This window comes from Chelonia mydas, chromosome 12 (genome assembly GCF_015237465.2).
Source record: "Chelonia mydas isolate rCheMyd1 chromosome 12, rCheMyd1.pri.v2, whole genome shotgun sequence".
Classification (NCBI taxonomy): domain Eukaryota; kingdom Metazoa; phylum Chordata; order Testudines; family Cheloniidae; genus Chelonia; species Chelonia mydas.
In genome coordinates this window covers 771,106-798,995 of record NC_051252.2, presented here as the reverse complement: position 1 = coordinate 798,995, position 27,890 = coordinate 771,106, and the positions used below count along the sequence as shown (strand labels likewise).

The 27,890-nt window shown below is 60.4% G+C and overlaps 1 protein-coding gene across 2 annotated transcripts in view; it reads right to left on the bottom strand.

Moving 5' to 3' along the window:
- Positions 1 to 23,023, bottom strand: part of BCAR1 (BCAR1 scaffold protein, Cas family member) — a 38,096-nt gene extending 15,073 nt beyond the window's left edge. For both annotated transcript variants that reach the window (XM_037877917.2, XM_037877918.2), the window contains exons 1-2: positions 22,819 to 23,023; positions 1,460 to 2,041 (exon numbers count right to left, since the gene is read on the bottom strand). In XM_037877917.2, coding sequence (XP_037733845.1) covers positions 1,460 to 2,041; positions 22,819 to 22,830 — 594 coding nt within the window. In that variant the 5' untranslated portion in view covers positions 22,831 to 23,023. The remainder of the gene's footprint in view (positions 1 to 1,459; positions 2,042 to 22,818) is intronic.
- Between the last annotated feature and the right edge of the window lie 4,867 nt (positions 23,024 to 27,890).

Genomic DNA, 27,890 nt, shown 5'->3' with positions numbered 1-27,890 from the left:
TCTACCAGACCATTGCTGGGAGCAGAGATGCAAGCTGGGGCCCCTGGTTTTACCCTCACTCCCTCTGTAGCATAGCGCCCGTGACTTCTTCCCTGCGGCAGGCACAACCTCCAGAGACAGGCAGGAGGGATGGGCCCAGCCCAGCCAGCGCCTCTTGCCCCTTACAGCTACATGCACGGGCTGGGTGCCACAAACATGGGTGGGACTCAAACCCACCTCCAGGACCAGCTGGCACCCAAACACAGACCCTCCCGCTGCCCCAGCAGCTCGATCTGGGGACACTGCTTCCCGGAGCCTCCCAGTGCCTGCCCTGTCCCCCCAGCCTCGTAGCACGGGCCACAGGAGACCCACCTCCTAGGCCTGGCAGCTGGGGAGAGTGCTGCATGCCCAGGCGGTGATCTCTCTCCCCAGAGCTGCCACGCTGCCCACCCCCCTGCCAAGGAGACCCTGGAGCCAGCCCCCCGGCTGCACCCCCAGGGGGTGCTGGGCAGGATGACAGCCTGGAAAACAGCCCAAGGAAAAGCAGTGTCAGGGCTCTGGTGCCCAGGTGTGCCAGCCCCTGCCAGCAGCATCTGAGCCCTGCCCAGCTGCTGGGCCCCCTGTGGCAAACGACCCTGCTAGATAACGCTGGGCAAAGAGGTGCCCCCTGGCGGGTGCTGGCATCACTATGGGCAGGGCGGCGGGCACATGTCCCTGCCCAGCTCGTTAGTGGGTCTAACAAAGTCAGGCAGCATCAGAGCATGGCCCAGCACCCATCGTGGCTCGGAGCTGGCCACATCATGCCGCGCTCCTTGTCCCCAGCTCTAACCGCCAGACAGCACTGCCAGGCCCCTGCACCACGTGGTGTCCATCCAGGGACAATGCCCCATGGGGCGGAGATGGCCCCCCGAGAGCCCCCAGTGTCAGGGAGCAGGCACACTGCCCCTACAGCTGGCACAGGAGGCATGCAGGGGTGTGTCCAGAGCACCCTGCGGCTATTCTCTGCCCTCGGGGACCATGGAATAAGCCCAAGGGAGGGCAGCCCACAGGCTGCTGCAAGGTGCATGGAGACCAGGCAGGTGTCAAGGGGTTAATGCCCGCTCTGGCCCCCTCCCCGGACTCCAGGCACAGAGGAACAGAGACTCGCAGCATCCCATGTTGGGAGCCCAGACGCCCTGGTGAGGGGCACAGCGCGCAAACCCAGCCTGAAAGGGGCGGGGGCCTGGCTGTGGGGATATTACCCTGAATGCCCCACAGCGCCCCCAGGAGGGAAGGATTGCCCCCAAACTCTCCGGAAAGCAAAGGCCGGGGGAGCTCCCACCTATCCTGGGGGTATCCGGAATAGAAACATTCCCTGCCCATCGTGCCCACCTCCAGCTCCTGCCTCAGCGCTGGAAGAGCTGCCTGGATCCCCCCACGGGGCCCCTGGGCAATCTGCAGAGCAGAGCTGGGCCCTGAACCGTGTGGGGATGCGTCCTACCTTTCCCTGGGGCTTCGGCCCTTCCCAGCTCCTCACGTCCAAGGACGGCGGCACCTGGTAGATGTCCTGGCCCAGCCCCGCAGCCGGGGGCACCTGGTAGATCTCCTGTGGGGGGCTGGCGGAGACGTCTGGGGCGTGGCTCTGCGACGGGGGCACCTGGTAGATATCCTGGCAGGTGTGGGGCAGCGGCTGCTTTGGATATGCCAGCGGCTGCTTGGCTGGAGGTGAGGGGAAGGGCGCCCCTGGCGCAGAGCCCGGGTAGAGGCCCGGCTGTCCCTTGCTCAAGGCCGGGATCAGGTAGATGCTGTCCCCTGGCGGCCGGGCGGCGGGGTGCAGCACGTGCTGGTGGGAAGGTGCTTGCCCTTGGCCAGACCCTGCCTGCTGCTTCTTGTCATACATGCCCACCAGGATCTTCAGGCGGTTGCCGGGCACAATGCCCTGGCGCCCGTGCAGCGAGCAGAGCCACCAGCCATCCAGGCCCTGCGTGTTGCGCTCCAGCACTGTCATGATGTCGCCCTTCCGGAAGGAAAGCTCATCTGGGGACTCGGACACGTTGTCGTACAGCGCCTTGGCCAGCACATTCTGGGGGGGAGAGACGAGGGAGGGTGAGCTGGCCGCACAGGGACCCTGCCCTCCTGCCCCTCGGCAGCCCACGCCACTCGCGCCACCCAGCACCGTTGCTGGGGGATATGGGTGCGGGGCACCAAGAGACCTTGGCCTCCTCTCCCCCAGCGCCGTATGGGCTGGGTCGGACCCTCCCAAAGCAGCGAGGCTGGGAATGAGGGATCCCCAGCCACAGCTCCCCGCCCCGGCACCTGCAAAGCGGCCACAGGTGCCCACTGCCGCCAGGCTCCCCGGACAGCTGGAAGGTCCACGGGGTGACCCCCGCCCCGAGCGATATCCACGGAGCCCATGCAGCCGGCAAAAGGCCTTTGTGGCAGCCCTTAGCAAGAGGACCCTGTGTGGTGACACTGAGTGGCCCGAGAGAACTGCAGGGTCAGCCCACAGCCAGCAGCCCCGGTCCAGCCATGCCCCAGCAGGACAGAGACGTGCCAGCGTCCGGCTGCAGGGCTGCCCCCATGAACAAGCGACCCTGGTCAGAAATCCACTAACGGGGCTCCACCAGCATCTCCCAGCACCTGCCTGCGTCCCTCCACCCTGCCCTGCGCTCTGCTGAACCCCCACCAGGCACAATGCAGCGGGTGCCCAAGATCTGCTGGGAGACAAGCAAGGCCTCTGTTGCGCCTGCTCCTTAATGGGGTACTGCCAGCTTACAAACCACTGTGGTTGGACACCCAGGGCCTACTGAAGGGAACCGGAGCTGGGCTCCCAGATCCTGTGTCCTCCCCCATCCCAGTCCCACCAATTTAGACCCCCCTCCCACAGGGGAATCTGACATTAAGGGTCAGATTGGAGCCTTGCTAACCACCATGGAGCTGAGCACATTCACGCCACTGCAGAATCTAGCCTATTGGCTACACAGGAGCTGCAGTGATTTGCACCTGGTGGGAATCTCACCCGAGACTGCAAACCCTTTGGGGCACAGCCCATCCCCTGTGGGGGCTGGCCCATGGTGGGTGATGCCCACACCCACAGAACAAACCCGAATCATTAGCCTGGCTGCTGTTGGGTTTTTCATCCTCAGCCAACGCACAGACACTGCCCAGACACCTGGAGGTGGAGTCCCTGCCCCAGGGAGCCTAGAATAAGGACCCAAAACAGGCAGAATGGAGGAACATTTTGCAAATGGGGAAACTGAGGCATGAAAGGCTAGGGCCAGCTTTTGCAGCCAGCCAGACACGGCAGGAGCTTCTGGCAATCTGGGTTGTGCATAGGGGTGGGGGATCGGAGCCGAGCGGGTTTCGAACCCCAGCACAACACGACTTGTCCAGGGTCCCGCATAGAGTTCATGGCAGAGCTGGGCCTGGAAGCCAGGGCCCCACTGCAGTGCTTTATCCCCACTCCCATCCTTCCCCAAGGGCCATGCTAGCTCAGGGGATGTCCTTGTCCGAAGGTTACCTGGGGAAAGGGTCCAAAGAGGGAAAACAATTGTGGGAGCACACTGAGTGTGGCCAGCTCACATAGTTTTACAGCGAGGCTCCTGGTCTTTGGTGATTTCCTTAAAGCCCCAGCTCCTGGAGTCAGGTGAGAATGTGACAACTACAGCTTGCACTGGAGAGAACAGGCTTCGTGAGAGGCACAGTCACCTGGCGGTGGGGCTGGGGATGCCCAGCTGCCCATGGCAGGGCTCCTGCAGGGCTGGCAGTGCCCCGGATCAGGCCCCAGGCACAGAGAGCAGCCTGCTCCTGGTGAGCCATTTCCTGCTCCCTCCCCGGTCCGGGGGCGCTGATAGCCAATACTCGCCAGCGTTCCTCAGGCCCATGACACATTGGTCATGCTTCCAAATATAACCCAGCCTGGCCCAGGGGCTGAGTGATGGAAAGAACCCTCAGCACACAGCCACACACAGACACTCTGCTCCTGGCCGTTCGCAGGCAGAGACGCCGACTGGGGATTAGTCACCCCCACGCCACACTGCAGGCAGACGCTCTGCTTCCTGGCCAGCCCCAGCTTGCTGCTGCTCCTGGCCCGGGGCTGGGATCCAGGTGGGAAGAGGAACACAAGGCACTGAGCCCATACGCAGGTTCCTCCACATGGCCCCCCAAGGGGCACAGCTACATCCCTCACACGGCCCCTCCACTGTCCCAAGATGCAAGGGGCTCCCCCCCAAGACCCAGCTGCCTTCAGACCTCGTTGGGTAAAGCCAGAATGACCTGACTGGCTCAAATGGGGGCATGTCCCATCTGCCCATCGCACCAAGGGCCACACCTCCATCTGTGTGATTCTGCAAAACAAACTGTTCCAAGTGGGACTGGGGGGCACTGGCAGAGCTGGGGGGCAGAAGCAGGGAGGAATCCAGGGCTGGGATAGCTGGGGCTGTGGGGCAGTATTGAGGGGCACTGGCAGAGCTGTGTGAGGGAAGCCCAGGGCTGGGACAGCACGCAGCTGTGGGTCAGAAGTGAGGGGCACTGGCAGAGCAGGGGGGAGCCCAGGGATGGGATAGCAGGGGGCTCTGGGTTGGGATCAAGGGGCACTGGCAGAGCCTTCTGGGGGGAGCCCAGGGCTGAGACAGCAGGGGGCTGTGGGTCAGGAGTGAGGGACACCAGCAGAGCTGTCTGGGGGGAGCAGGCCCAGCTCCTGTCTGCCCTGTCCAGACTGGAAGCACATGGTTTCCCTGCACTCTCCTGAGAGCCCAACTGCTCAGCACTGGACTCTCCAGCTCTATTTCCCACTTGCCCCCTGCAGAGGAGAGTTCCCAGCAGCTGGGGGCTCCCCCCGAAAGCAGGAGGGCGCAGGGCTCAACCATGCAGGGAACGAGGGACCAGTGGGCGGCTCCAGCCGGTCCCAGAGGAAGCCAGATGCCAGAGGTCAGCCATTCCTCCAGCAGCACCCACTGCAAAGGCCCCTTGAGAGGGGCAGGGAGGGGCCCAGGCGCGCAGTGGGGGAAGCAGCAAGGACAGTGCCCAGTGACCTCCTACAGCATGGCTAATTCACAGCACTGAAGTGAGCCAGGAAAAGGGCCCTTCACTCCAGGGCTGCCCAGAGAGGGGCCCGATCCTGCTCTCACTCCCTGCAAGGCGCTGAGTGGGGCTGCAGGCCCCATCCCCATATGGGAGCGGCTAGCGCCAGATCAGAAACGACACCGGACTGAGGGTCCTACCCCGCTGAGGGCCTCCCCCGGTGGCTGAGTCACCCCCACGCCACATCGCACCAAGGCGGGCCCATCAGGTGTGACCCCACTGGAATGACACTGGTGTAAAGCCAAGCGGAAGCGATGACCGAAGCAAAGCCAGCAGCTGGGACATCCCACCCCCACTGACTTCAAACCCACCTCCAGAGCTAGGCCCAGCAGGCCCTGAAGAGGGAGAGCAAAGGCAGGTAGGCCCAGCTCTCACGCATTTAGCGCCAGTTCAGGACACGAGCAGGAAGGCGGTCCCCAAGCCACGGGAGTCCTGTGACAATGACAGGATCCCAGCTCTGGTTTATTTCCAGCCGGTCTCTAGCCCGTGTCACGGCAGAGAAAAGCTCAGAAACGCGACTCATACACCAAAGCCAGACGCTCAATCACAAAAAGCCCCAAACAACAAGCCAACCGAAATTCCCCATTGGAAAGCCCATCTTGTGATCCCCGGGAGGCTCCGAGCACCGGGGCTGCCAATGCTGTCTTGGGTTGGGGGGGCCATATGGAGACAGAGCAGAGCCTGGTGGAAAGCCGGAGTCGCTTGTTTGCCCCGGGCAAAGGTGTAAACCCCAATCGCAGCCTGCTGGGGAGAGCCGGGTCGTTACAGCGCTGCTGAGCCCCCGCAGTGGCTACAGTGGGAGTCGGGGGCCTGGCTCAGGGGAGCAGGCCAGGACGGAGCTTTCCCTAATATGGCCTTTTGCCTGCTTTTCCTGCCAGGAAGAGCTCGCATCCTTCCAGAGTCGCCTGCTGGGAAGGGAGCTGGGGAGGGGAAGGGAGCTGGGCCGCCCGGCGGCAGGCGAGGCCCCTCGCGTCACGCTCCCATCCGGCTTGTGCTTCCATTTCAGGTGCCCGGCTTCCCCTCCCCCTGCCCCTGCCCGCTGGACAGGAAGTGCCAGCGCAGTGAGTCAGCGTGGGGAGAATTCCCCGGCTCCAGCCCAGCCACTGAGCCGACCCCAGAGAACACAGCCTGCTCACACCAAGCCTCGCAGGGCCAGACTCTGTCGGGAATGGGGCCCGCGGCTCACCCCGCCCGGCGCCCGCCAGGCTGCCATCAGGGGTGTGGTGGGGGGGCGTGGTGGGGGGGCAATGCCTCAGCCTCCTGGGGGTAGATCAAATGTGGTCAAAGGCCAGGACTCGCAGCATGTGCACTGGGCCTGGCCCTTTGAGAATTGGGGCCCGATTTCCACTACCTTGCCCCTTGGGTTCGCAGCCTAGGCACGGCCCATGGGGTGGGGTGGGGGAGCAGGAGGCTCGGAGCCCATTTGATGCCCCAGACCCGAGGCTGGCTGTGCCAGCCCCATGTGCCAGGCTGTACATCGCCCGAGTCGCTTGAGAGGGGGGCAGACACCATCGGGGACTGGTGGCAGCTTTGGGGAGGCTGCAGACCCACGGAACCATGAAGCAGTTCCCAGCAGCATCAGAAAGCAGCCCCTTGCCATGGGAATGGGGCACAGACAAGAGGAGCGGGGGAGGGGTGGTTCATGGATGGCAACACTGATCTCATGATCCCCCCAAACAGGAGGCACTTCAGAAAGCCAGGCCAGGATCATTCTCCCTCTGCTATAGACGGGGAAACTGAGGCACTGGGGGGGGCCTGAGCCCCAGAATCAGAGAGCCCCAGAATCCCGACTCCCAGTCCCAATAACTTTCTGTTGGAAGGGCCCAATTCTGGTGTTGGTCTCACTGATAGTCCAGGGCATTGTGCCTATTTGATTGAGAGCAGAACAGGGACCCTAGCTGATAGACCCTAGCTGGCCCCTGTCCCAGACACTTTGCGGGGGGGGGGGGGGGGGGGGGGGTCGTCTCCAATATGTTCCCCAGTAACTGTCTAAAGCTGACTGCAGTGTATTCACTAGCACTAAGCACCGGTGTCTGATGATTAGACCAGAGAACAAGGGGCTGGGACTCCTGGGTTCTGCTGCCAACTGCTGCCTTAGTTCCCCCACCTACAGATTGCACAGACACAGGGGCTTCACTCATGCTGGCAAAGCACCTTGGGAACCTCCTGGGCAGGTGGCCTGTACAAGCGTCAAGTGCTTCCCCCACGGACAGCATGGTATGGTGGGAGGGGCAGCTGGAAAGCTGGTCAGCAGGGATGGCAGTGTAGCGGGCGAGGGAGGTAGGGCGGGTAGCCGAGCGGGAGCAGCGCTTGGGGCACTGGAGTATTCCAGACCTGGCCCAGCTTGGGCTGTGATAGCAGCCCAGGATCCTGAGTGGGGTGTGTAGCCAGCGTTCATCCCAAATGGAAACACCTTTCACCCCTGGGGTCACTGTATCACCAACCAAAATCCACGAATTGGCCCCCCCCAACCAGGCGTACAAATTGTTCCATTTTAGATAAGAAATGCCAGGTTCTTTTCATTTGTCTTGTCTCAGAGCCTTCACGGCTCCCGCTCTCTCTGCCACCATGAAGACGGGACAGTTAATTATCTTTCTGAATGAAAGCCGACTCTCTTGGAATCACATGCTCCCAGGAGCTGGGGCTTTAAGACACCCCCAAAGACTGGCAGCACAGTATGGCTCAATACCTGCTCTGATTGCTGGAAAACCAGCAACAGCTGGGCTAGAACCCCGCTGGAGAATGGCAGGTGAGAGACGGAAAACTGGAAAGAGACAGCTGCAAAGGAACCTGCCAGAAGCCCTGTCTGTCCCCACCTGGATTTTCATGCGAGCGGCACTTACAACCAAGGCCAGGTTTTCGCCCCCAGCCCTCCGCAGGCATTTAGCAAGAAGCATGCCACTCACCAGGAAGAGCACCCCGTGCTCACCAGCTCACCCCTCCCCCAGCCTGACTTTCCTGCAGCTCGCCCATCGGAGCCACAGAAGGCTGCATGCCAGGCGGTGGTCACCAGCAGCTTGCCCTGGGTGCATCCTAGTATGAAAACAGATGGAAACAGAAATCCACGTCTAACCGGATGACCCGATGCTCTGCCAAGGAGATGGGGGGCGGGGGGTGTTGTTGTCTAAAGGGATGACCCCCAGTTATCTCAAAAGCACCACCCAGCCATCACTAAGTCCAGCCTCACATTCACTGCTGGGCCCTAGGAAAGAGTCATTACCTCCATGTAACAGACAGAGAAACTGAGGTACAGCAAGGGAAAGCGACTTGGCTGAGGTCACAGAGAACAACGGCTTCCCAGTGGAATAGGACTTCCCGTGGCTGCCCAGAGGGGTCTCCAGGTCCCGCATGGGGGGAATTTCATCCTCTCCCCCACAGATGTCTGAAGTATGTCCCCCTCCCTTCCCCACAACCACCGCACCCCTGCCTGATCCTGCTGGCGTCCCACACAGCAAAGCAACTGCTCCTAAAGGCCACTGGAATTCAGTCCACTAGCCAAACCCCTGGATTCACGCCAGGGTTACCGGACTGGGAAGACTCAAACGCACCCCGTGCTGCCCTCCTCGGTGGAGGCTGCTGGCGCGACACCAGCCTCGGCGATGGTACCCCCAACCTGCCAGTCCTTCAGTTGCCCCCTGACCATTCACAGGTCCCTTGGAAAGGAAAAAATCCAGCCCAGGATTAACTGAGGGCATTTCGCTGGCACAAGGCCCAAGCACGGGTGGGGGACCCTCCTGCTCGCAGCCCCGTGGAACAATGCCTGTTTGTGCCAGGGATCAGCTCCGAGACCGTTCCCTGGAGCCGGCAGCACGGCTGCTACGAGGAGCAGCACTGCTGGCATTAGAGCCCTGCGGAAACTGACACCACTGGCGCCAGGGTCACGCCGGAGCTCTCCCCCTGCCAATCACATCCCACTGACCATTGCGTCCCCCAGGCGCCTTTGCGGGGGGCCTCCAGGCGTATGACCCAAGTGTGTGTTGTTAATGCTCCTGCCTCACGGCTTCTCTGGGGAACCACCGCCCAGCAGCAAGCCAGCCGCCCCCATGCCCCAAGCATGGCAGGGCACAAGCCTGGGCTCGTTGCCTCCCTGCTGCGTGAGCCCCAAGGAGGGGAGCACGCGTCTGCCCCTCAACAACAATCAGACTGGGTGAGGCCTGACCCATGGGGGCACCTGCTGCTGTTCAAAGGAAGGGGGAGAGAATGCAGGGAGTTCAACACCTTCCCGCACTCCAGCCCAGCCGGCAACTCTTTACTCTGCTGCCCTGTTGGCAGACCCAGCAAAGGCGGCAGGGCAGGCTGGGCTCTGACTAGCAGCCTGGGCACAGCAGGGAAGGGCACGAGAGCAGCTCACACGGGCGAGAGGGGATGGCTGATCAACTCGCTGCCATGGGGCGGGCGGGCTGAGAGTCACACGTAGCCCTGGCAGCATCTGTTCCGGCCCTGCAGTCTGCGATGAATGGGGACCCTCTCCCACCCTCCGGGCAGCAAGGGCTGCAGGTCACGTCTCCTGCACTCCTGTGTGGAGAGGCTTGGAGCGTGCCAGGCAGGGCCATGCCACGTGCCACAGTTTGAGAGCGGAGCAGTTACGCCCGTGGGTGAGTAGGCCTTTTGGGTGGGAGCAGGCTGGCAGGCGCCTGGCCAGAAACACAGAGAGAAAAGCCCCAAGGACATTTCACGTAGAACAACAAAACGGCTGTTTGTAGAGCAACCTCCTGGATCTGGGAACCGGACGCGGCCCAGTCACACAATGAAGAACTGCTCCCTGCCCACCCCCAGCTCGCGATTGGTGGAGAATTCAACATTAGGCACCGGATCACTGCTCATTCGCTGTAACGGCCTCTTCCCTTCCCTCTCACTGGCCAGCCAGGAGGGCTCCTGGCCTGGAGCTGCGGCAGGCCATGCTCTACATGTCAGGAGGGTGATTTATTACGACAACATGGGAAACGGCCATGCCATGACAGCGTGACTGCTGAGCCCCCGGGAATGGGCAGCACAACCCAGGTGGCACCTGCTCTGTGCAGCCTGAACTCCCACTCGCTGGCCCTGGGCTTGCTGGCAAGCCAAGGACGGGGATTCTGGGCGTTCGGTCTCTTCCTGGGTGGCTGAACTGTCCTGAGGGGCATCACAGGGCAGCCAGTGAATGAGCAATAGGGAGGAGTGGATGTTGCTGAGGATCCTGTGTCCATATCAACTCGATGGAGGAGAAAACTGGAAATCCCAGCAGGACTTGGCCTGAGCTGCCTTTGCTAGCAGAGGGTGGCAAATCAGAGTCTGATGCCCTCTCTCGCCACTCCCTTTGCCGAGGCGGAAACAGCCACGTTCCATTCCGCTCAGGCCCCCTCTGCTTTGGCTGCCACAAGGGACCAGTTTGATGCCAACTGTGGCGGTGAAGGTGTCAGTGACAGGGATCTGCTCTGAGACCCTCCCCACTCGTGACACACAGCCTGGAAGCCCAGCTGCCCTGGGCTGGATCTCAGTCCTGACCTGGCTTGGAGGAGCTCTGGAATTCATCACCAATCCTGCAAGTCAGCCAGCCCCAGAGGTAGGGCCAGTTCTTACAGGGATGGTCCTACCTGACCCAGAGACAGCACCCAGCAAAGCTGGGCACAGAGCTCCACCTGGGGCAGCGCCAGACGTTCACTACGCAGCTCAACTCCCCAGCCCTTGGCTGGCCCCATAGCAGCCCCTCCCCATGGCGAGCTGGACCAGCAACCAACCTGCTTCAACCAGCTGGTCTGTTTGTGCCACAGGGCTTGTCCAGTAGCTCTCAAAAGAGGAGCATCAGCAGCCCTGCAGGGAAATCCTGCACCCCTTCTTCCTTGCTTGGGTGCATTTATTCTCTGGCCCAGGAATAAATGCAAGACTGGGGCACAGAACACCGCTGGGCGGAAGCTCCAAGCTCTGCTGGATTGCTGCATCAGGCGAGGCCTGAGGCACGCCTGAGCCCCACAGGGCTGTTTGCTAAGCAGTTTTGAGGATTCCCCCTGTGCTGCCTACCCAAACCCAACTAGTGTCACTCCCAGACACAGCCGCCAGCAGGCAGACGCTGGGGGGCGGAATCCACTTGGGAGTCACTGCAGGGAGTCGGGGCCAGGAGCAAGGCTGGATTAACTTTTTTTGGACCCAGCCCCAAACATATTTGTGGGCCCCCTTGGGAGCAATATGGTATGGGGTGGGGTGGGGTGGGGGGGGTCGGTCCCCAGAGCGAGGGGCCGGCCGGGGACAATGAGGCAGGCCACGGCATGGCAGGAGCACCCGCACTCCATGCAGCCCAGCATGAGGGCACCATTTACATACTTACAACCACAGACACACACTGCCACGCCCAGCCCTGTGCTGCCAGCCTGCCCCCCTGCCTAGTGCCCTGCCCTTATGCCCAGCACCCTCTCGCCCAGAGACCTCCAGCCACAGATCCTTATGCCCAGCACCCCCTCACTGAGACCTGACCCTATGCCCAGCGCCCCCTGGGCCCGCTATGCCCAGCATCCCCCGCCCAGAGAGGTTCCCTGCTGGCCTCTGACCAAAACTGCACAGTGCCCTGCACACCATACTGCCCGCCCAGCGCCCCCCGCACTGCCCAGCACCCCCCTCATTCCGCACACAATATTTTAAAATTCTGCAATTTTTTTTGTCAATAAATATGGAAGCTCCAGCCTGGCAGTGAGGAGCACAGGCCACTAGCTGCATGGAGGTGGGAGATCACTCTACAGCCTCCCCCAGCCCTGGGACAGGGACTGAGCAGTGAGGCTGCACCCGACCCTGACACAGCGAAAGGGCCAGGCCTGCCCCAGAAACACCTGGAGCCCTGCCCCTCTGCGCCAGGTGCTCCAGATATGGACAGACACGCTCCTCCTGGCAGCAGGATCCTAGTGTGAGGGGATCCAGATGGTAAGAGGTTTCTGTGTGGGGCAGTCTGGGTGCGGGCGGCTCAGTGGGGGATCTGGACGCACAGGGAATGTCCCAGGTGCAGGGGCCGTGGGACTCTGCAGGGGCTTCCAAGTGAAGGTGGTTGGGGCTCAGCGCGGGGTATCTAGGTGTGGGGAGCTCAGCTGGGGGGTCTGGGTGCAGGGGAGGTGGGGTTCATTTGGGTGGGGGTCCTGGTGCAGCTGGTGGGGCTCAGTGGGAGTGTGTGGGGGCTCATCCCAGTGGTCCAGTTGCAGGGGAGATGGGGCTTGTCAGGGTGGGGGTGTGATGGGCCTGCTTAATGGGGGAGTCCCCGTTGCTGCTGATGGGATGTTGCATGCCGGGCTCCCGCTTCCCATACCCCCTGTCCCTTCCCCACCGCTCCATCCCCATCCCCTCCCGCCCACTTCCTCCCCCCCCCACCTGCTTCCATCCCCATCCCCCCCCCCTCCTGCCCGCGTCCTTCCCCCTCCCGCCCGCTTCCTTCCCCCTCTCCTCCCCCTCTCGCCTGCTTCCATCCCCACCGCTCCATCCCCATCCCCTTCCCTCTCCCGCCCGCGTCGTTCCCCACCGCTCCATCCCCTCCCCAGCCTGCTCCCTGCCACGCCCCACAGGGGTCACTCTCTGTCGCACCGAAAGCGGGGAGCTCCCAACGCGCGGGGGGAGGGAGCTCACCCAGCAGGAGGCCGAGATGCTGGGGTCCAGCTGCAAAGTCGGTGGAGCAACACCCTCTTTTTTCAGCTGGGCAACTCAGCACTCACAGAAGGGGGGGGAGTGGCATGTGACCCTGTGTGCCCCCCACACCTTCCTCTGTTTGGGGGCAATGCCCACGGGCATTCCCAGTCCCCCTGCTCCTCCCAAGGGCTGCTTCCCTTTTCTTCTCCCTCACTTTCTAAAAGGAAGCAAAGAAATCTGCAGGGGGACCTGTTTTCATTCCTCCAGGAGTACCCGACACAGACCTCCCAGTGCCCAAAGCGCCCACACACACAGACCCCTGCCCCAGATCCCCCCGAGACCCACTCCCCCACACCCTGCCTGTCCCCCAGCCACACTCACCGCCCGCTGGGAAGCGACTATGTCCATGTGTGGGCTGAGACGGCAGCACAGCTGGGGCCGGTCGGAGATCGCTCTGGCCCCTCAGGAGCAGTGCAATCAGCCAGGACAAAGCGGGAGTGGGGCCTGCCTGGGCCGGGCTCCCTCAGGACCCACTTGCCTGGAGGGGCCAGCCAAGACCCATGCATTGCCCAAGACAGCCCTGCCCGTGCCCTGGTCCCAAGCAGTTTGGCCTGGGGAGGTGGGCAAGGCCCCACAGATGGCAGGCAGCAGAGACTGCCCAAGCCAGAGCCATGCTGGGGAGTGGATCAGATCCCTGGGACGTGAGCCCCAGAAGCCCGCCCAACCCAGCTGCGCTACTGGCCCCACACTCAGGGGCCAGAAGTGGGGAGGCAGGTGAAGAGGAGTCAGCGTTGGGTGGGGCCTTGGGGCAGAGTGGGGAGGGGAGTTGGGGCCACAGTCCTGACACCGGGGCCCCTTCTGAGTGTGGGCCCGGCACCATGGAGCCACTGGTGCCATGGTAAAGCCAATATTGGCCAGGTACACCCCTTCGCCGAGACACACCAACAATGGGGAAACACAAGAAGGGTGAAGGCAGCCTGGCCTAGTGGACAGAGCAGTCGGCTGGGACTTGAAAAACCTGGGTTCTATTCCCAACTCTGCTGGGTGAGCACAGGCAAGTCGCTTCCCCGCTGTGTCTCAGTTTCCCCAGCTGTAAAATGGAGATGACACTGACCCCCAGCAAAGTGCACTGAGATTAATGCAGAGCAAGAGCCAAGGATGATTATTTTCCCCAGGATGGCTAAGGAACCGTTTTCAGCTCCCCAGATGCATGGTGCTGGGATCCACCCCAATTCTCAGAGATCCCAGCACTAACAGACACAGAACCAAGCCCTTCACCCTCACAGCCAATGCTCATCGGGCACAACACCACGCCCCTCCCTGGGATGGAGCTACATGGGAGGCCAGCGCTCAGAGACTTGCCCAAGGTCACAGGTGAGTCAATGGCAGAGCTGGGACCAGAGGCCGGGTTGGCTCCTAGCTGGCTGGGCCACATGGCCACCCAAACACTGCTGGCTGTCTCAGAGCAGGGACAAACTCACAGGCTGTAAATCCTCCACCTGCTAAGCCAGCCAGCCAGTCCCTCTGCTGGGGGAGTCCCCCTCACCTCCGAGCTCAGGCGAGGGGCCTCAATATGGCACACCCCTGGGCTGGTCCCAACCCAATGAGGGTAACCCAGGGCCTCTGCCATCCCCTTCCCCGCATAAGATGGGGCTGCAGGCCCTGAAGACAGCAGCCGTATGGCAGGACCGGAAGCTTCCCAGGAGGAGAACACTGCTGCACTCGTGGTAACGGGACAGAAGGAACCCATGGGAAAGACCTGAGCCTCCACTGGGTTTGGTATCATAACAATTCCCCCACTGCCAGGACTTGAAGATTTTCATGGCGCTGCCCGCCCTAGCCACTCAGGACACGCTGGGGGAAGTGGGGAGAGAAGCCAGAATCTCCTGCACAGGACTCTGCCACTTGAGCTACAGGAGACTCTCCACTAGCCATTAGCAGTATAGGGCCTATGGCATATTGCCAAACAGGCCCAATTCTGGCCACTAGAGGGCAGCAGCGCACACAATCCAGTAGCAGCTTGGGGCTCAGCCCAGTGCTATGACCCTCGGGGAGGTCTTTTACCTTCATAATGGCATTTCCTTCCCCCACTCTACCACTCCCGTGACTGGTTTCTAGCCCTGCCCTTGGGCACCGAGCTGCAGAGAACCCTTTTGCTGACCACGCCCAGGTGATGCCCCTGCCCCTTCAGGCTGCTCACAGTGGCTGCCAGGTGGGGACGAAGGACTGAAGAGCCTATTGTGCTGTGCTAGGCGCGGCAGCAGAGCATCTGGGCCCATCTCAGAGGCAGGCTTGAGCAGAGGGAAACTCAGAGCAACGGTGTCCTGGGCTGCCCTTAGCCTGCCCAGCCCCACCAGGGCGATTCAGCCCCCAACGAAGGACTCCAGTTGGGTGCATGTGTGGGGCGCCTGCGGGTGGGTGGGTTCATGTGCGTCTTGCTTTGCAATGATGACAAGTGAGGCCCAAATCATTCCAAACCCTGGCGACTGATCTGCCCCCTTCGGGAGCTGGTGCCTGGGGGGTACCCGCTGCAAGGGGCCAGGCCTCACTACCCCTATGAGCACCCACTGGTGCCCTGGCCTGCTCCCAGTGGGATCACACATGGACCGACCCACGTGCCGGTGACCAGGTTGGCCTAGTGTTGGCAGCTGGCCAGGTCCCCTCTACACAAGTGTTTCCCTGTGTTGTAAGTGGCTCCCCGGACTCAGCTCTAGAGATGGGATCTAACAATGCTCTGGGTCTGATCAGGGGTTTCTCCGAGCCCTGATTGTCTCCCCAGGGGCAGCTGAGGGCAGGTATCCCCCGGACACCAGGCTGGCTCCAGCTGCCAGTCCACTGGGAGATCCACAGTCACGATACAACCTCCTGCTGCAAGGCCACCTCCGGACATGACTGCCTTTCACCCAGCGGGATCCAGGAGCAGCCTGCGAGCCAGGTTCGCTGGCTAACGCAGCCCACCCTGGGTAGATGGGACCCAGCAGCACCCCACGTGCTCTTCCCATGGCAGCTGGGGAACTGTCCCAGCCCCTCGCAGGGCCCCTCTCCTCTGCCGCAGCAGGGCTGAGGCCAAAGTTCGGATGCTCCCAGAACAGCCTGGGCCCTGCCCTCTGTGTAGACACAGCACTGTATTCACCCTCCCCACTCCCCCTTGCATCTGACTGGCAGGAGGAGCCCAGCAGAGCAGCTGCTGCTGCAGATTTATTGTCCTCCCCCATCAGCTGGCTCCCTCCTCGTCCCCCACATACAAACACCTGCCACCAGAGCGAACCGCAAAGGCCCCCGCCCAGAGCACTAGCAAGGCTGGGACTCCCGTGGGAGAGCGCCATCCGGTGGGCACTGCAGGCTGAGCTCACCCAGCCCCAGGTGCGCCCAGCTGATGCAAGCGAGGAGACAGCCGGATGGGAGCGCCACCCCTCCCCACCCCCTCCAGCGGCCCGTCCTGCCCAGACATGACCCTGGAGCTCAGCACGCCAGCTGCAGCAGGAGCTGTTCCTGCAGACAGGCCCTGCCCTGCGCCTGCAGGCTAGGAGCACGGGGAGCCTGGGTGCCGGGTCCCAGTGCCCACCATGGGCAAGGCGTAGTCCAGCGCCAGGCAGGGAAGGGCCTTGGCAACTCCTGCTCAGGGATCCCCCTGGATTCTCTGCTCCCTCCTGGCTGCAGTTTGGCCATGGGGGGTCTGCCAGGCCCGTCTTGCCCAGGTACCATTTGCCCCCACCCCAGCAGCACCCAGTCCCAGCTGCCGCACACAGAGATAGGGGGAGCCAAGTCTCTGATCACCCATGCCTGGGGATGCCCTGGCACGAGTGGGCTCACACCCACAGCCACATTCACTGCCTGGAGTTGAGCCCTCCAGGAGCCCTGGGCTTCGTTCGGACACTGCTGCCCAGGGGTGGGACCCTTGTTTAGGAAAGGCTGCTCCCCGCATTACCCCTCCGGGACTGGGGCAACCCTGGCCTGCAGTCTGCTCACCATCACGCCATCAGAGTATGTCCCTCTCAGGGATGGGAGCGGGCAGCCGCCAGGTGCCTGGGCAGCCACTGTGTGCAAGGGGCAGAGCACGCCCCCCGAACAAGGCCCGTCGCCATCGAGCTGCGGCCCGTCACTGCAGCAGCAGCACCTGCAAGGAGGCTCTAGCGGAGGTCTTCGCAAAGAGGCTTGTGGGCTGCGTGGGCTGCCTCCCCTCCCCTCAGGACGGAGCAGTCCCAGGAGCTGCTCTGCCCTTTGCTCCTTGGCCTCAGTACCTCGGTCTCTTCACCCTCTGCCCCAGCGCTGGGTCCACCAGGGCCTATCTCGCACTGTCCCACACCACAGCAGACGCTGAGCTCCGCCTCCCCACGCCTGCCCTCTGGCCATTGCCCCCCCAGACCACAGCAGAGCCTGCTCTGACCAGGTGACCTCCTGCCTTATGAGACTGGCCCAAAGTACCTCCCAGTTGCCTCAGCTCAGCTCTGCTCCACCACCTCTGGCAAGTGACCAGGTGAGGGTCCAACACAGCGCATAAACCCTCAAGTGCTCACTTATCTACGGTATTTATCTGGCCCCTACCACCACAGCACCTGAGCCCATATGTAACCTCCCAAACCCCTGGGAGGCAGGCCCATGCTATTACCCTCTGTCATAACCATACAGCTAAGGGTAGCATAAAATCCCTCCTTTACCTGTAAGGGGTTAAGAAGCTCAGATAACCTAGTTGGCACCTGACCAAAAGGGGAGAAGATGCTTTCAAATCTGTGGGGGAAGATTTTTGTTCTGTGTTTCTGTGTGTTCTCTCTGGGTCAGCGAGGAACCAGGGCAGGGAAAATACATCTCTTAAAGCCATACCTGAACTAAGCATCTAAGACTACAAATTGTAAGTAACAGGAAGGAAATACATTAGATTATCTTTTGTTTTAGCTTGTGAATTTTCCCTGTGCTAAGAGGGAGGTTTATCCCTGTTTTTTATAACTTTGAAGTTTTGCCTAGAGAGGAATCCTCTATGTTTTAAATCTTATTACCCTGTAAAATTACCTTCCACCCTGATTTTACAGAGGTGTTTCTTTTACTTTTTCTTTATAATAAAGTTCTGTTTTTTAAGAATCTGATGGGTTTTTAGTGTCCTAAAAACCCAAGGGTCTGGTCTGTGCTCACCTTGTTTACCTATCTGGTTGGTAGATTATTCTCAAGCCTCCCCAGGAACGGGGGTGAAGGGGCTTGGGGGGATATTTTAGGGAAACAGGAACTCCAAGTGGTCCTTTTCCTGAATCTTTGTCTAACTCACTTGGTGGTGGCAGCAGTACTCATCCAAGGACAGGGAAGGATTTGTGCCTTGGGGAAGTTTTGAACCTAAGCTGGTAGAAATAAGCTTAGGGGGTCTTTCATGCGGGTCCCCACATCTGTACCCCACAGTTCAGCGGGGGGAGGGAACCCTGACACCATCTGTAGCAAAGCGACGACTCACTGGTGCAGCGCCTCCTGCTGGTCATCTAGGAATTAGCTCTTTTCCAGCTTACAGCACGCCCTCTGCAGGTTGGTGTCTCGCCTGCCGCTGGCCCTGTGCCCCTCCCAGACCCCTGTGCCCTTTACCCTGGTGTTCTGCCCCAGCAGTACCCCTATACTCTAGGTCTCCCCTCCCAGGCAAACCCCCAACCCTCTAAATCCACCTTGCCTCAGTGGCTACTGCCTGTCATCATCTAGCCCCCGCTCACTAGGGCAGCCTGCAGTCCGTAATGGCCACTCATCACTGGCAAGGCGGTAGGACCTGCTGCCTTTGCCTATCCCAGGCTACACCTCTGCAGCTCCAGTACCTCTATAGGCCTTCAACAAGGCCTGCAGTCAGGGGAGTTGCCAGGCTGGAGCTCCTCTTGCCCTTTTCCCCAGCACTCCCCTGCTTCAGGTACCTTGCTCCCAGGCAGCTAGCCCTTCCCACTCCAGGGCTAGAGTGAGACTCCTCCAACTTCTGGCCCACATCCCTTTTATCAGGCCAGCTGGGACCTAACTGAGCTGGCCACAGCTGTGGCTGCTTCCCCAATCAGCCTAGCTTTTCCTTGCCACAGCCCTCTCCAAGCCTGCTTTTAACCCCTGTTTTACTGGAGTGGGGCAGCTGCCCCACTACACCCTGATTATTCAGATGGGGAAACTGAGGCACAGAGCAGCTAGGTGACTTGACCAGGGTCACCCAGGTAGTTGGTGGCAGAACAGGGATTTGAACCCGGGTCTCCCAAGTCCCACTCTGGGACACTAAGCCACTGTGCCATCCTTCCTCACCAAGACTGGCTCTCCCTGGCTGTCTGGTGAAGACTAGCCACACTGGTTGCCTTCTCTGAGGGGTCTGCCATGAGCCCTACCCAGGGATTGGAAGCAAGCCCCACTGGGAGCTGCGCAGGGTAACCAATGAGACGAAGCGGGTGCTGCTCAGCCTCCAGTCAGGACCTGTCCAGGGCCCCACGCCAGCAATTTTAGGCTCTTGTGCAGCAGCTGCACCCTTGGGGCATACAAATGGCAGGTCCCTCCCCAGCCTGCACTGTGGTTCAGCCTCACACCCAGCACTCACCTCATCCTCCCTTGGGGCAGCCAGGAGAGCCAGGTCCTGGGAGCGACACTTTCCCAGCAAAGCGAAAGGCAGAGAGACAGATAAGCTCGGCACTTGCCACGCCCTGTTCCTGGAACAACCCCACGCCACCTGGTTTTACAGCCACACACGGCAGCTGCTGGCAGCTGGAGGGGGCTAGTACAGCATGGAGGATGGGTCCAGCAATGGCTATTAGCCAAGATGGTCATCTGACATGAAAGGAGTCGCTCCCCTCCCCTGTACTGTACCCCATGCTCTGGGTGTCCCTAAATTTCCGACTGCCAAATGGTGGGACTGGACAACAGATCACTCAATGGCCCTGTTCTGTTCATGCCCTCTGAAGCACCTGGCACTGGCCACTGTCAGAAGACAGGACACTGGGCTAGGTGGGCCATTGGTCTTTCCCAGTCTGGCCGCTCTTATGTTCTTAGCAGCCAACACGTGCCCTCTGACAGGCGTCTATCCTCTCTGCCCAGGCAGGATAATGGATTCCATTTGGAGGACCATCATCTCAACAGGCCCCAAACTCCCCCTTCATTATTGGTGTGTATTATGCTAACAATCGCATTCAGGGCTCGGTTGCGCTGGGCACTGTATGTACCCCCAGTGACAGACAGTCCCGGCCCCACAGGGCCTGCAATCTGAACAAGGCAAAACATGGGAGAAGAAATGGACCCAACTGGCAGAGCCAGGAGCAAACCCAGGCTCCCACCCCCTCCACCAGCCCACCCCACCTTTCCACTCACTAGGTGCTACTTGTTTGATCCTTCTTGCTCAAGCAAACCCTGGGCAAATCTGGGTGTGAAGGGGTTAAACAGAGAACGGCTAAACAGAGCAAGGGGACCAGCCAGTATATTAGCCACAAACTCCCAGACCGCAGAACCCCGCTCTGTGATGAGAGCCCATAGCGTGCAGTGTCACAAGGGCGCTGATCGGCAAGGGGGTGTACAGACCACTGCCCTGGGGGAAGATCCCCCTCACTAGGCCTGGCCCATGTGGGTTTGCATGGCTTGGCACCAGCCCAAGGTGCAGGCGCTGCCCCGAGGGGCATGCTACCCGTATGCCAGGGGAGCCGCTGCGGAAGGCAGGTGAGACGCAGGGGCACATCTCTTCTCACAGTTTGCTAGTGCCGCATGGGTCCCTGCTCCGGCTGCCCCACTCAGCACTGCCACAATGCTTGTAATCTGACATGAAAGGAGTTCACTCCCCTCTCCCGGCCCTGTACTGTACTCACACAGCCGGATTAGCTAGGCCTGGAGATTGCTGATTATCGGCGGGTGAATCATTAACGACGTGCTCTGGGGCCGGCTGACGTGCACAGGCAGAGCACTTACGCTCTCACACTAACCACCAGCCATGCCAGTTATTCACCCCCAGTTGGCCTCTTCCCAGGAACGGCTCCCTCCCTCCTCCTTCAGTTACCAATGGTAAACCTCGCCTTGGGAGGGGGAAATCCGGCACCCGTCCTTGACGGGCCTTGGGGCCCCACTGCCCCAAGTCTGCACAGTCCCAGGCTCCTGCTAGGCCCAGCTGCTCAGTTTTGGATGGTAAAACGCTTCTAGACCCCAGACTCCCAGCTCAGCTTGCCTGGTTCCAGGCCCGCCTCCTTGGCCCCTGTGGCCCAGTGAGGTCAGGGTGCTGCTGGGCCTGGGCCCTTGCTCCTGGGGCCAGCAACAGAGGGGCTGGGAGTGCCTTGTGGCGCCCACTCCTGGCTGATTATGGGGTGGTGCTGAGCGCCAGAGGGCACTCGCAGCCCAATGACAGGGAGCTGACGGTGGTGGGAAGGGCTCCCTGGGGGGCAGAGAGAAAAGGGGGGGGGCAGGGTTTGAAGGGTAACCCAAGAACACACCAGCAAGGTGGGAGTGGGGAGCAATGCCCCCTGCTTAGAGTCTTGTGCCATCCCAGACGGGGCCGAGTCAGGGAGGGAGCACAGGCTGGCGGTGAGAGCAGGGCCTGGAAGTAAGGCACTTGGCCGGACGTGCTGCACAACCTCCGGGCAGGTCACTTCCTCTCCGAGCCGCAGGTCCCAATCTGTAAACCGGGGATACCGACCCTGACCCTCCCTATGGGGGAGATGAAGGTACCGAGTGTCACGGGTGAACACATGCCACGGGCCAGCTCACACAGTTAGCCCTGGAGATGACCAGTTTGAGTCCTGGCCTCTCAGCCAAGATGGTGGCCATCACCTCGTTAAGAGCGTTGAGATCCTAGGCTGGCAGGTGCTAGGTGCCGATGTTAGCCTGGGGCAGGGCAATGGTCCATACTGCTGCTGGGAGAGGGGATCCTATGGGGGAAATATGCCCCCTGGCCTCCCAACTTAGCCCAGCTAATTACCCATGTCACAGCCAGGTCACCTTCACCCGGGTCAGTCACCCAGGCTGTAAACCCACATCCACGGAGTGGACTGCAATGTTGGGCAGATAGCGCTGGGGCTTCCCATCCCAGGCACACCCCTAGGGTGTGCCGCAGCAACAAGCAAACCTGCACCTGCACCCGCTGCTGCCACGGTAGCCAGCACTGAGGACCCTAGCGCACGGCTGGCATGAGGCAGACGCAGACACATGCAACAGGCACGTACAGCAAGTGCCTGCCCTGACGCTGGGGCGAGAGGCGCTCGCGGGAGCAAAGGGAGCACCAAAGGGAGCAAAGGGTGGGCTCTAGAGCAGGCCATGCCAGGTCCTCCAGGAACTGGCCTGAGACCCCAACAAACTCGTTACAGGGAGGTCCCTGAGCAGCCACAGGCTGGCAACAGCCTCGCCCAGGGGATTTAGCCACTGGTTTCTGTTTCAGATCTCCTTCAAAGGACAAAGGCGCAGCTCCAGACCTCGGAAACACTGTCCCCCACCCCCTCCGGGCTGCTGGGCCAGATCCTGACCCACGGCACAGAAACCAGCCCCTGCCCGTAGCTGTGACAACTTCACCGCAGCCCTGCCACTCAGAGCCCCCCACCGCGAGAAAACCCAGCCCCCCGCACGCCCTCCGGCATGGCCGGGCTACTGCCAGTGTGGGTGGCCGCTGCCCTGGCCCCTGGCTTCACCAGGGAAGCGGCCCGGGGCCAGATCAGGATCCCCAGGAGCCACGCGGGGCGGCTCGTGCCACGTCGAGAGGGGCAGGACCCGGGGCCGGCAGAGCCGATCCCGGGAATGTCCCGGATCGCAGCGGACAGGGCACAGCCCGGCCGGCCCCGCGGGCGCCCGGTAACCGCAGGCAGCCTGGGGCCCCGGCCAGCGGGCGAGCCGGGAGCAGGAAACGCGCCGCGGCCTCGGGCTTCCCAGCGCCGGGGGGCTCCGCATTGTCTCCGCGGGGGGCGCAGGGGGCGGCGCCCGGCAGCTCCCAGGCCCGGGCACGTCCCTGCAGCGGGGTCCGGCTCCCGGGGCGGGCGGGCGGGGCTGGGAATCCGCCTCCGCGCGGCGGCGTCCGCGGGCCGAGCTCAGCCGCCCCAGCGCGACACCCCCGGGCCGCCGCGGGCGCTCTTGGGGCGCCGGGAGGCAGCGGGGATGGGCCCGGCGGGCGGGCGGGCAGAGAGGCCCCCGCTCCGGGCACCCCCAGCCACCGACCCCAGCGCCAGCTCCAGCCGGGCTCCGGTCCGCTCCCCCGGCCGCACAGCGGGCGGCCCCGGCCCCGGCGAGGCGGGGCGCAGGCCGGGCACTCACCAGGTAGTTCATCTTCCCCGGGCGGCCCCGGCAGGGCCCCGCCGGCCGCACAGCGGCGATCCCGGCGCTCGGCGCAGGCTGCCCGCCCCAGGCCCGTCAGCGCATCGTCCCGCGGGCCCAGGCGGCGCGGCGCGGCCCGGCTCGGCTCGGCAGCTCCGCACCGCAGCGCTCCCCCGGCCGACTGGCCGCCAGCGCCGGGCTGGCCAGGGAACTGCCCGCCTCCAGCGCCGCCCACCGCCGGCCGCGGCCCGAGAGCAGGGGCGGCGCGAGCCCAGCGGGGGAGCCGAGCCGGGGCGCGCGCGCGTGTCCGAGAGAGACGGGCTGGGCGGGTGCGAGGGGGGGGTGCGTGTGACACGGGGCTGGGTGTGTATCTGATTGACATGGGCCGTGTGTGTGAGTGATGGGTGGTGTGTGCGTGAGAGCAAGAGAGAGAGAGAGAGGGGCTGTGTGTGAGTGTGTGATAGGTGGGGTGTGCGTGTGTGTGAGAGAGATGGGCTGTGTGTGTGCGATAGGTGGGATGTGTGAGTGAGTGTGTGGGTGACAGAGCACTGGACCCGGACCCAGGAGATCGGGCTTTGATTCTTGGCTCTGACACACTGCCTGTGTAACCCTGGGCAAGTCATTCTGGCCGGGTTGGCTTACAAGTTTTACTGCTAGAATGATGCCAGAGGCGGCTGTGAGTTGTTACCACAATAATAGTACCGCTAAAAGCCTCAGGGTGGACCCAGTTTTACCCATATAACGGACCTTATACCAGTGTGGTTCATACAGAAATTGCTCACTTGCATACCAGTCTAATTGTGTCCACATTAGTTGGAGTTTGTTGTAGCAATAAAACTTTCTGGTGCACACAAGTCCTCTGGGCCAGATTGGCACGTGTGGCTGGATTTTCCACAGCTCAGCTCTGAAATCAGAGCTGGATTTCCCAAGGTGCTTTGTGGCCAGCAGTTTCTACTGGGACACCTAGGGACAGATTTGATGCCCCTTAGGAAAAACTGGCCTCTTATTGTGGTGCTCACTGGGAACTGAGGGAGGCTGAATGTCCGGCTTCAGTTCAGCAAACCACTTACATATGGGCATCACTCATAAAACATGGGAGTAATCTCCTTGGCTTCAATGCGTGCTTACAGCTACTCCCAGCATCCCTGCCCCGTCCATAAAATGGGGATAATCCGTTCTTTCTCCCGGCCTTTTTCCCCGTCTCTTAAGGGTAGACATTTTGTGCCCAGCATGATGAGATCAAGACCTAAGTTAGGGCCCTGAGACCGTATTGAAAGATGCATACGAGTGGGGATGACCACGGGGAAGCACAGCCCAGAGGAGAGAGGAACCAGTACACGGGATAAGTGGGCTGTACGCCCAGCTCTTATTAATTGTATTACAATCATGTCCAGAGCGTGCGTGGTGCTGTACAAACATGCAGGAATGGATGGCCCATGCTGTGAAGAGCTTGAAAGGGTCAGGGGAAAGGTACAACATAGGAGGGAAGGTTGCATGGCAGACAGAATAGTGCTCTGGACCGGCGTTAGGAGACCTGGCTTCTCTTCCTGCTGTGCGACCCTGGGCAAGTTCTTTTCCCTCCTATGCTGTGTCTCTCCGGGCTCTTTGGAGCAGGGACTGTCTTATCGCTTGTTCCTACAGCACCCGGCACACCTGGGCCCTGACCCTAGGTGCCACCAGAATGTACATAATGCAGCCCCCTGGGAACCTCTTTTCTCCATGAAAATTGGTGATGTAAACGAAACTGTTGTCACACTTGTAACAAGGATTTGGGTTTTGTCTCCCCGCCACCCCCCACAGCTGATGGGGGGGGGGGGGCAGGGGTTTGGCAACAAACCAGAAGAAAAAATGGCTGCTGCTGCTGCTTTAAAAAAAAAAATCTGATGGCGGGGGGGGAATGAAACCAGATTTTTTTGTCCACGAAGGTTGTCAGGGGAGAAGGAGGGAAACGCTCTTAGGGAAAGAAAGTGACCCGCTGTCAGAAATGTCACTGGGCGAGACCACGCAATGCTTGGCAGCGCCGCTGGCCTTTAATTTATATGAGAATTATACACAGTCCTCCAGCCCTGCCTCCACCGCCCCAGGCCTGGACGGCGAGCTCCTGGCAGGCATCCCCGGGGCTCTGGGACCTGGGCCTGGGCCCGGGCGCACCCAGGGCGGTGGCTGTGCGGGCGCTGCAGGAAGGCCGTGCCAAGCCGTGCAGAGGAAAGGGGGCAGAGGAGCAAGTGTCACTGGCAGAGCGGAGGGGATGCTGTGGAAAGAAATGAGGACACGTAAGGAGGGACGACACAGCTATGAAGGGATTGTAAGACAAAGACAGGAAGCTGGAACGGGGTGCCGCACAAGAGAAGGAGCCTGCATAGAGATGCAAAGAGGGGCTGGCGCAGGCAGTAGGAAAGGCAAGGACAATTATCTTAGCAGCTGCACGTTGCACCAGCTGGCCTGGGGCTTTGTGGGCATCATAGAATCATAGAATATCAGGGTTGGAAGGAACCTCAGGAGGTCATCTAGTCCAACCCCCTGCTCAAAGCAGGATCAATCCCCAATTAAATCATCCCAGCCAGGGCTTTGTCAAGCCTGACCTTAAAAATTTCTAAGGAAGGAGATTCTACCACCTCCCTAGGTAACGCATTCCAGTGTTTCACCACCCTCCTAGTGAAAAAGCTTTTCCTAATATCCAACCTAAACCTCCCCCACTGCAACTTGAGACCATTACTCCTTGTCCTGTCCTCTTCTCTTCTACCACTGAGAATAGTCTAGGACCATCCTCTTTGGAACCACCTCTCAGGTAGTTGAAAGCAGCTATCAAATCCCCTCATTCTTCTCTTCTGCAGACTAAACAATCCCAGTTCCCTCAGCCTCTCCTCATAAGTCATGTGTTCCAGACCCCTCATCATTTTTGTTGCCCTTCGCTGGACTCTCTCCAATTTATCCACATCCTTCTTGTAGTGCGGGGCCCAAAACTGGACACAGTACTCCAGATGAGGCCTCACCAATGTCAAATAGAGGGGAACGATCACGTTCCTCCATCTGCTGGCTATGCCCCTACTTATACATCCCAAAATGCCATTGGCCTTCTTGGCAACAAGGGCACACTGTTGACTCATATCCAGTTTCTCGTCCACTGTAACCCCTAGGTCCTTTTCTGCAGAACTGCTGCCGAGCCATTCAGTCCCTAGTCTGTAGCGGTGCATTAGGTTCTTCCATCCTAAGTGCAGGACCCTGCACTTATCCTTGTTGAACCTCATCAGATTTCTTTTGGCCCAATCCTCCAATTTGTCTAGGTCCCTCTGTATCCTATCCCTGCCCTCCAGCATATCTACCACTCCTCCTAGTTTAGTATCATCCGCAAATTTGCTGAGGGTGCAATCCACACCATCCTCCAGATCATTAATGAAGATATTGAACAAAACCAGCCCCAGGACCGACCCTTGGGGCACTCCACTTGATACCGGCTGCCAACTAGACATGGAGCCATTGATCACTACCCGTTGAGCCCGACAATCTAGCCAACTTTCTACCCACCTTATAGTGCATTCATCCAGCCCATACTTCTTTAACTTGCTGACAAGAATACTGTGGGAGACCGTGTCAAAAGCTTTGCTAAAGTCAAGAAACAATACATCCACTGCTTTCCCTTCATCCACAGAACCAGTTATCTCGTCATAGAAGGCAATTAGATTAGTCAGGCATGACTTGCCCTGGGTGAATCCATGCTGACTGTTCCTGATCACTTTCCTCTCGTGTAAGTGCTTCAGGATTGATTCCTTGAGGACCTGCACCATGATTTTTCCAGGGACTGAGGTGAGGCTGACTGGCCTGTAGTTCCCAGGATCCGCCTTCTTCCCTTTTTTAAAGATTGGTACTACATTAGCCTTTTTCCAGTCATCCGGGACTTCCCCTGTTCGCCATGAGTTTTCAAAGATAATGGCCAATGGCTCTGCAATCACAGCCGCCAATTCCTTTAGCACTCTCAGATGCAACGCGTCCGGCCCCATGGACTTGTGCACATCCAGCTTTTCTAAATAGTCCCGAACCACCTCTTTCTCCACAGAGGGCTGGCCACCTACTCCCCATGCTGTGATGCCCAGCGCACCAAGGAGGCCAGAATGGCTCTGTGACTCACTGTGTGACCCTGGGGCAAAACTGTAACTCAGTTTCTCCATCTGTAAAATGGGGTGATGATCCTCCTGCAGTGCTGCAAGATCTCTCGATAAAACACACCGTGGAGCTGATTTCTCTGTGGACAGGAGGATGTGTTCAGCCTGTGTGGGGGTGGGGGTGGGGGAGAATGGGTGGGTTTTCCTTGAATCAAACCACTTCCTAAAGAATCGGGGGGCCACGTTCACAGCTCCCCTTCCCCTTGTGCAGTAATTCACAGCTGTGCAATTTGGGTGTGAAATGCCACTGCGTCTGTGGTAATTCTACAGCCACTTTGCATGGCTGTAAACAATTGCACAAGAGGGGGGAGGGATAGCTCAGTGGTTTGAGCATTGGCCTGTTAAACCCAGGGTTGTGAGCTCAATCCTTGAGGGGGCCATTGAGGGATCTGGGGCAAAAATTGGGGATTGGTCCTGCTTCGAGCAGGGGTTGGGACTAGATGACCTCCTGAGGTCCCTTCTAACCCTGATATTCTATGATTCTATGAAGAGAATCCAGCTTCTGGGAACGGGAGTGAACACTGTGGTATTGTCTAGTGCTGAAAGAAGGGCACCTGGGAGTCAGGACTTCTGGGCTCTTTCTATTCACAACTCTGCCACTGGGGGACCTTGGCAAATCTCTGTGTGGCTCAGTTTTGACCCATCTGTCCCATGGCTCGAAGAACACTGCGGGGGTGGTGGGAGGCGTAACACCAGCACTGCATGTCTGTAAAGAATACCGAGATCCTTAGATGAAAGATGTATATCCTGGTGCCCAGACAGCAAGACGATGGTTTGTGAACAGAGACAGTCCCAGCAGAGGAGAATGATCACACCCAGCGACACGGCCCGGGTTCCCTGTGCTTGGCCACGACACCCCCCTGGACGTAGTCAACAGGCCACATGCAATAGCTAGCGATGACTGCCTGCAGT